The 8,722-nt window shown below is 46.8% G+C and overlaps 1 protein-coding gene across 1 annotated transcript in view; it reads left to right on the forward strand.

Annotated features, from left to right (window-relative positions):
• DGAT2L6 (diacylglycerol O-acyltransferase 2 like 6) overlaps nucleotides 1–8,381 on the forward strand; it is a 28,148-nt gene extending 19,767 nt beyond the window's left edge. Inside the window, exons 2-7 of the mRNA XM_003317506.5 lie at nucleotides 1,953–2,063; nucleotides 2,494–2,564; nucleotides 2,937–3,141; nucleotides 4,573–4,747; nucleotides 6,982–7,193; nucleotides 7,629–8,381. Of these exons, the coding sequence (XP_003317554.2) occupies nucleotides 1,953–2,063; nucleotides 2,494–2,564; nucleotides 2,937–3,141; nucleotides 4,573–4,747; nucleotides 6,982–7,193; nucleotides 7,629–7,783 (929 nt within the window). The 3' untranslated portion in view covers nucleotides 7,784–8,381. The remainder of the gene's footprint in view (nucleotides 1–1,952; nucleotides 2,064–2,493; nucleotides 2,565–2,936; nucleotides 3,142–4,572; nucleotides 4,748–6,981; nucleotides 7,194–7,628) is intronic.
• The last annotated feature ends 341 nt before the right edge of the window (nucleotides 8,382–8,722 follow it).

An 8,722-nucleotide genomic window follows, 5' to 3' on the forward strand; every position in this document is an offset into this window, starting at 1 on the left:
CCGTGCACGACACTGATGACACTCGGGCTAGGTCTGGAAGCCTTGCTCTGAAAAAAACGTTCCTGGTCTCCTGCCGGGTCATATCTGCAGTTCCAATAGGTTCCACAAGGGGGATGGTGTTACCCAGGTAAGGGCTCTTAGACCGCCTTTAGGACTGGTGGATGAATGAATCAGATAAAAGGCACACAACTAATCCGTCTATGCTTTTAAAATAACATCACATTTAAATAACACTATACATGCTGACTAAATAGTAATTATCAAGTTTACTACTGAAAAGAGAAAACATTTTCTTATTTCGTTTTCAATTGGTCTACAGATATTTGTTGAACACCTACTGTGTGCCAAGCTCTCTTCTAAATACTGGGGAAACAAACAAAATGTATTTGAAACAAAATATAAAAGAAATGATACACTTAGGCTAACTTTAATTAGTGATTATTCTTATTTAACTTTATCTGAATTTCCTTCTGAAGCTTAACTGGCAAATTTACTCTCCTCTTTGATGAAGGGCATAGATAGCAAGGCTTTTTCTCCATGGCAGGCTTCCCGTAAAACTCCTCCCACCACGCTTTCCTGTCTAATTTGAATGCTTACAACAACTATCTCGACCAGTGCTTATGAGGGCAATTCAGCCTATTACAAAGGTTTCTTCTACTCCATAACATGTCTTTTTAAAGCACTGTCCACTCAGCCTTTTTCCTGCTATTTTCATTTATGTCCAAAATGCAAGAGACAAAGAACTGGTAGGTAACTCCCGAGTTTCTTCTTCCCTGAAACTTTTATCTGCTATGACATGGTACCTGGTCAAAGAAGTCATTCCCTTAGCTAAGTCTTTTTTTATTCACCATATGTATACTTAGCCCCTCTTTCGCATGAATGCAGATTTTTTTAATGGAATTCATTCGCACTGCTGTAACATGTATCGTGTTTGCAGTTACAGCCTGCTATGGCCATTTGCTAACACAGACTTCTCCTTCTGAACCTTTGTGATACTTTTGAATGGAACAAAATGAACACAGTAAAGTGTTTTTTGTTGTTGTTGTTTTGGTTTTTGTTTTTTTGGTTTTTTAGAGATACTGTCTTGCTTTGTTGCCCAGGCTGGTCTCAAACTCCTAGGTTCAAGCTATCCTCTCGCTTTGGCCTCCCAAATTGCTAAGATTATAGGAGTGAGCCACCGCACCTGGCCTAGTAGGGCAGTTTTGTTGTTGTTGTTGTTTGTTTTGTTTTGTTTTGTTTTTTCAAGACGGAGTCTTGCTCTGTTGCCCAAGCTGGAGTGCAATGGCACGATCTCAGCTCACTGCAACCTCCACCTCCTGGGTTCAAGCGATTCTCCTGCCTCCACCTCCCGAGTAGCACTCCAATCATGTGCCACCATGCCCGGCTAATTTTTTGTATCTTTAGTAGAGATGGGGTTTCACCGTGTTAGCCAGGATGGTCTCGATCTCCTGACCTCGTGATCTGCCTGCCTCGGCCTCCCAAAGTGGAGTGGTTTTTAATCCGTGTTTACTTTTCAGCATCAAACAGCCTGTACACTGTGGGTAACCTCCCTGCTGGAATATGCAGACTTATCAGTTCAGCACAGGAAAGAGGGTCAAGCTTTTAGAAAGAATTTCCAGAGGTCCCAGAATGGGGATTCAGCTACCAGCCCAATGTGCTCTTCTTCCCATTCACCAAGCCGTGCTGTCCTTTGACCCCAACTTCATGGTTCTGCTCTTTCTTCAATTGAGAGTTTGGCCATCAAGGAGACCCAGATCCAGGAGCTCAGAGGCCTGCCTAGACCACAGCAGAGACAAATGGAGGGCGAGGGGTTGGGGAAGAGGGGAGAAGGAGAGAAGAGTCCCACATCAGCCTAGCCCCGCTCCTGTAGTGTAGAGCAGAGGCCGGGGTTATGAGAAGTATACTAAAACTTGAAGAGAACTGAAAGGCTTGAACCCTTTGTGTCTCCCCAGGAGCTATTCCCATTCTCCTTATACCCTACTTTCTGTTATTCAGTAAGTTCTGGCCCTTGGCTGTGCTCTCCTTAGCCTGGCTCGCCTATGATTGGAACACCCACAGTCAAGGTAAGAGACAGGGGCACAATGGTGGTCCTGTTTGGGCCAAGAACGGAAGGACAGGGAGAGGGAGGTGGAGGGAGAGGGGGAGAACCAAGGGTAGGGGAGAGGGGAAGGAAGGGGAGGGAGAAGGGAGAGCAAAGCTCAGCAGGGACAGAGGTCTCTACCAGGTAGCTCAGGAAGAATTATGAGGTTGAGGTCTCTTGGCAGGTGCCCCTAGCTTCAGACTATTTTCCTGTCACCTTTCTGGTCGGCTCTAGAGGAGCAGGGGCTTCCTATGTCTTGGGGATTGGATTCAGGGACAGTACTTACAGTTCTGAGGTGTCAGAAGGAGGCCCCTCATGTGACCTGAGGACTGCAGGCAGAACTCTCCTCCTCTGGGAGAGGTAGAGGGACTGCAATGCCCTGTGTACTCTTCCCTTCCCTTCTGTACCCACAGGTGGCAGGCGTTCAGCTTGGGTACGAAACTGGACCCTATGGAAGTATTTCCGAAATTACTTCCCAGTAAAGGTGACCACTCTTCCTCGGGGTGCCCTCAGTCCCTGTTGCCCAGACCCTTGCTCCCTACTCAGCTCCATGTTTTCAGAGGCTTTGGTGGTCAGCAGCGAAGGTCAAGGCCCCGAGTCATAATGCAAAGCAAGGGCCCAAGATGGATGGGCACGTGGGGAAACAGGTGGATGGCAGCCTTTCCTTCACTGGCAAACCCAGGTCAGCCTCTCTGACCATCGTGAGCCCTGGCAATCCTATGACAATGATGACAACCTAGTGAACAGGGATTTGGGGCTCCCAGAGGGAAACATAGGCTACCTGCTGGGATTTTAGTCCACACGTGGTTTCTTCCTTCTTTGTAGCCAATGCTCTGACTCAATTTCCCTCTAACAGCTGGTGAAGACTCATGATCTTTCTCCCAAACACAACTACATCATTGCCAATCACCCCCATGGCATTCTCTCTTTTGGTGTCTTCATCAACTTTGCCACTGAGGCCACTGGCATTGCTCGGATTTTCCCATCCATCACTCCCTTTGTAGGGACCTTAGAAAGGATATTTTGGATCCCAATTGTGCGAGAATATGTGATGTCAATGGGTGAGTATAAGAAATAATTAATTCTATTTTTTTACCTACTTCAAAGGTGCAACCCCAATAAGTCCTGACAATCACTACCTGCTTGAAGAGTACATGATAGAAAATAAGTCCAGGACACCCTGGGCCCGTAACAGGAGTATGTGGCTAAGCATTAGTTTCTGTCCAAGATCTGGGGAGCAGGGTTTGATTGGGCAGCAGGGGAAGTTATAGGCATTCATAGGAGTCACCAGGACTTTTTTCAGAGGGAGAACCAGAAGGCTGGAATTCAGGACCAATGCCAAAGTGCAAATCGAGGATGAAAGCCAAGAATTAAACACAAATCCAGGGAAAAGCAGGTGTGAATGGGATAGCTCAGGCGAACTTCACCAGGCTCTCTTCTAGGATGTCAGCTGGCCTCTTTGGGCCGGTCATTTGTACACCATGGTGTCTTAAAAACATTTTGAAGTCTATCATACTAGCTAAAACCCTCCTGGTCCATGACTTTTATCTCCCTGGAACCCCTTCACACTTGCATAAAATACTAAGGGATAAAGGATAGGAGTTCATCAGAGTATCCAGAACAACTTCCCCATGCTCAGCTTCAAGTCAGGGCACTGTGACAAATGTCTCTCTCTCTGGACAAATAGTCATCCTTCTGGACACCAGAAAACAACTGAAGCCAAACATCAAAAGGTAAGATACATTTCTCTGGAGGGGCCAGGTGGGACCACTAGAGTCCCAGAGGATGCTTCTACTCTGCTCTGAGGTTAGCATGGCCCTGGAGCAGGAATATTTCTCAATGGCTAGAGCCTGGAGGCAATTTCTGCCATCACAGTAGACAATAGAAGGTGAGCGCAGGGCAAAGATGGGAGACAGAAGTGAGAAAGGCTAGATGATTGTTGTTAAACAACAGGGTGTCATTCACATTCCATTATTCATCTACATTTCAGTTTGGCTTGGTCAGGCTCAAGGGTCTGCCTACTCTCCAGAAACCCCAGCCATTGGCTTCCCTTTGGCAGGTTACTCTTAGGGAGGAAGCAGGTTGGTGGTGGCTAGTCTCGATTACCCCTGGAGGAGAGAACTCTGGAGGATCTCCAGTGTTGTCAGCCTGGGCAGAGTGGAAGATGGCTGTGCTTCATGGGTAGAGAGGGATGAGGTGGGCTTAGATACTATTGATTTGAAATGCAGTAGGCTATGGATGGTAGGAGGCAGAGGAGCTCAGTATAGACCCAACTGCAGAAGCACAGACCCCCAAGGCAAACAGCTGACCCTAAGGACCAATCTTAGGCTAGGGCAGTCATAACCCAGGACACGAAGGTCAGAGACAGAAAGGTGGAAACAGCAATAGTCAGAAAACAGAAGAACTGTCTCCAAAAGGAAGAGCCTGGGAAAACCCCTTACCCCATCCTCAGGAATGAAGTTTTTCTACCACTTGACTCTTTGGTTTCACAGGTGTGTGCCCTGTGAGTAGCTCAGCCTTGAAGTACTTGCTGACCCAGAAAGGCTCAGGCAATGCCGTGGTTATTGTGGTGGGTGGAGCTGCTGAAGCTCTCTTGTGCCGACCAGGAGCCTCCACTCTCTTCCTCAAGCAGCGTAAAGGTTTTGTGAAGATGGCACTGCAAACAGGGTGGGTTCCAAGGTTCTAGTGCTCTGTTGTCAGGGTGCCATAGGCCCTCTGTAGCCCTCTCCAGAATGGTGCCCTCCCTGGGCACCTGTTAGAGGGCCCCCATCTTCACTCCAATTCCTTCTGTCTACCCCCTCACATTGTGCCTTAGGGATGTTTGGGCCTCCAGATACATTTCAGTGGGCACTTTTCTTACTTGAAGTTGGAGAAAGAACAGCAGAAGAAAACCTTTTACTTTCTGCCCATTGGCCTGGTAGGCTGGAGGTCTGGGAAAGTGGGGCTTCACTCTATATCAACCTGTTAACTGAGAGGCCCTAAGAATCTACCAACTGCAAGGGAGGCACTAGCTTTGATACCGTGAGGATCAAAAAGATAAGACATGACCCCAAAGAGCATACAATCTGGTTTGAGAAATAGACCTCATTCATTCAGCAGTTACGGAACACCCACTGTATATCAGGCATAGTACTAGGCATTTAGGATATAAAAGTAAATAAGACCTGGTCCTTGCAAACTCACAGTCCAATACGGAAGAAGACAGACCCATGCACATATAATTACCAAATACATGCAGAATCCAACCACTTACTACCTAGACTACCACCCCTTGGTTTACTACCACCATCTCTCCCCTTGGTTGATTACAACACTTCTAACTGCTCTTCCTGTATCTATTCCCACCTCCCCCACCCCAAGAGTCTATTCCCAGCTTCAGCCAGGATGATCCTGTTAAACATGAGTCAGATCATGTCACTTCTCAAAATAATCCAATGGCTCCCATGTCACTCAGAGTAAAAGCCAAAGTCTTTATAGGGGCTTGCAAGACACGGAATAATCTGATCTATAGCTGCCTCTCTGTCCTCATCACTCACTTCTCTTCCCACTCTCTCACTCCATCATAGCTATACCGGCCTCTTTGCTGTCCCTCAAGCAGGCCACCCGCTCCTGCTTTAGGGTCTTTGCTTTAGCTGTTCCCTTGGAACACTATTCCTCCAAATGACTGCTTGGCTCATTCCTTTATCTCCTTCAAGTCTTTGCTCAAATGTCTCTTCTCAATACGGTTATCTGACCATCTTGCTCTATTTTTTGCCGGTTACACTTGTCTTCTTATAGCTCATCCATTTTATTTATTTGTTTACCAACTATTTTCAATGTTTATTGTCTGTCTTCCTCCCAGAAAAAGTAAACTCCATGAACACAGAATTTTTAAAAATCCATTGTATTCACTGGTGCATCTCCAGGGCCTAAAACAGTGCTGGCACATAGAAAGAGCTTAATATTTGTTAAATAAATGGAACACTACAATGGAAATGTGTACAAAGTGCCACGTGAGCACCAATTTATGGAAAGATCTTGACCCAGAATAGAGGTTTCATAGGTGGGTAACATCTGAACTGTGAATTGAAATATTGGTAGGAGTTGCCAGGCAGACCAAAAGGGAGAAAGAACTCAGGCATTCAGTGAGGACCTATGGCATGTCAAGTGCTATGCCAGGGCCTAGGGATTCAAAGATGAATATGACCCAGTTCTTGCCTTTGATTGGCTTGCTGTCTACTGGGGGAGTCAGGCAAGTAAGGAGATGACTATAATACACGGTTGGGGCAGCGTTAGTGTAGAAGAGAGGTAAGCACTAGATGAGGGGTACCTAATCCGCATTGGGGGAAATGAAGTGGTCAAACAAAGTTGCTTTAAGGGGATGAGATTGGGACTGAGTGCAAAATTGAATGAGCCACATAAAGACAGAAGGAAGACACTTCCGACAGAGGGAGCAGAATGTACAAAGACACAGAGATGAGAGAGTACGAGGCACACTTAATATGGCTAAGCAGATTGCAAGGAAAGAGTGGGGAGAGGGAAAGCTAGCCAAGGAGGGAAGGCTAGAGCAAAAAGCCGTAAGGAAGCAGCATGGTGCAAACTGAGGAGCTCTGGAAGAGTTTGAGAGGAGTGGCATGTCCAGATATGCAGTTTATGAAGAACACTCTGCATGCTGGATGCAATGAAGACAGAGCTTTTGAGATTAGTTTCTCCCTATAACAGGACAAGGCAGAGCAGCAGCTCCCTTCAGAGAGTTCAGTTGGGAGAGTGAGGCATGGCAGGAATGGGACATGAAGATGGAGATGTTTGGGTGCTTGGGTTCTTGTCCTATAATGGGGAGGTTGGAGAGGTTTCCCAACTTGGAGAGGATTTTTCCGGGGATCTTCCTCAGAGAGCTCACACTCCTGCCCCTCTCTTTGCAGGGCATACCTTGTCCCTTCATATTCCTTTGGTGAGAACGAAGTTTTCAATCAGGAGACCTTCCCTGAGGGCACGTGGTTAAGGTTGTTCCAAAAAACCTTCCAGGACACATTCAAAAAAATCCTGGGACTAAATTTCTGTACCTTCCATGGCCGGGGCTTCACTCGCGGATCCTGGGGCTTCCTGCCTTTCAATCGGCCCATTACCACTGTTGGTGAGCTTTCCCTTATCTCCGGATGACCTGTTACTTCATTCACTTCCCACCCACTTTAAATCATCCATCAAGTCCAGGGGGACCCAACTCACATCTGGGATGGGCAACGGGTGTGGTTAAGAGCAGGGTGGGTAGGACAACTAAACAGATAAGAGTTGTGGCCATTCATGGATGTGACATCAGCATCTGCTACAAGAGCATCACCATTCGCACATATTCTGTCACCACTCTCCTGAGCTTGCTTGCATTCTCTTGAGCATGGGTTTGATTAGATGATCAGAGAACAGGGGCCAGGATGAGACTGGAGCAAAGGGAAAGAAAGAAAGAAGGGGAGGAAAGCCAGACACTGAGTTTCAGTACATGGCTCCCAGTGAGGGATGAGTAGGTTGAGTTGAGGGGGGAACTCTGATGTTTGTCTCTTTTCTTTTTTCATAGTTGGGGAACCCCTTCCAATTCCCAGGATTAAGAGGCCAAACCAGAAGACAGTAGACAAGTATCACGCACTCTACATCAGTGCCCTGCGCAAGCTCTTTGACCAACACAAAGTTGAATATGGCCTCCCTGAGACCCAAGAGCTGACAATTATATAACAGGAGCCACATTCCCCATTGATCAACCCCCAAAGCCATGAGGGATCCAAGTAGAGCCACAGAAAAAGAAGAATTCCAGGAGAGGGAAAGATCGTAAGGATGAGAGAGGAGACCATCCAAGCCAGAAATTATTTAATAAATCAGAGTTTTAGCAATAGAGTCCTCTCCCAAGTGGCTGAGGCAGGCTTAGGGGAAAGAACCAGAGGGGCAGGGGAGGACTGGGGAGGGCTGGCTAGCCAGAGGAGTTGGCTGTATCACCCCTGGTTATTTTAGGGCAACAACCCAGTTGGGGAGTCTTATGAATCATTCCAGCCAACTCTCTGATCACAAAGAATACTGTGCCCCTTTCTCCTAAACCTTAGTTCACCATCACTACGTAGGTTTAGACTTAGAAGCTTTATTTGGAACAGGGATAGTTTGTTTCCTCTTGGTCCTTTCCTTACAACTTGGGAACTGCCACAAGGTAAACCAGGGACCTGAACTGTAGCTGCCTGGTCCAAGCAGACAGGATTCCATCAGTTGTGATAGAGTTCTAGATTGGCAATGCAGTTACATTGTTTCTTCTTTGAAAATAAAGTTCTAGACATATAAAACAGGATACCACTATTTCCTGATTATTCTGTGGTTTGCTATTGGGCTTCCCTCAAACCTAAGATTTTCCCTTCTGGCCAGAAAGCTGCTCTATGGAGAGCCATTTTCCTCTTCTTTATTTACCCTTCATACTTCCCCGGACAGAAAAGGTGGGTGAATGGAACCATAGCTGCTGCAAAGTGTAAGAGACAGGAGCAGAAACATGGGAACCGGCACAGGTACCCGCTGGGTAGCCCACCTCTCCTGATCCCACATAACCACCCTATGTCAGAAGGGAGGGAGCCACAAGACCATGCACCAACTGTAAGTTTGCTTGATGTCAAGTCCCTTCTATGTTCCAGGGACCAT

Source organism: Pan troglodytes, chromosome X (assembly GCF_028858775.2).
Source record: "Pan troglodytes isolate AG18354 chromosome X, NHGRI_mPanTro3-v2.0_pri, whole genome shotgun sequence".
In the NCBI taxonomy this organism is placed as follows: Eukaryota; Metazoa; Chordata; class Mammalia; order Primates; family Hominidae; genus Pan; species Pan troglodytes.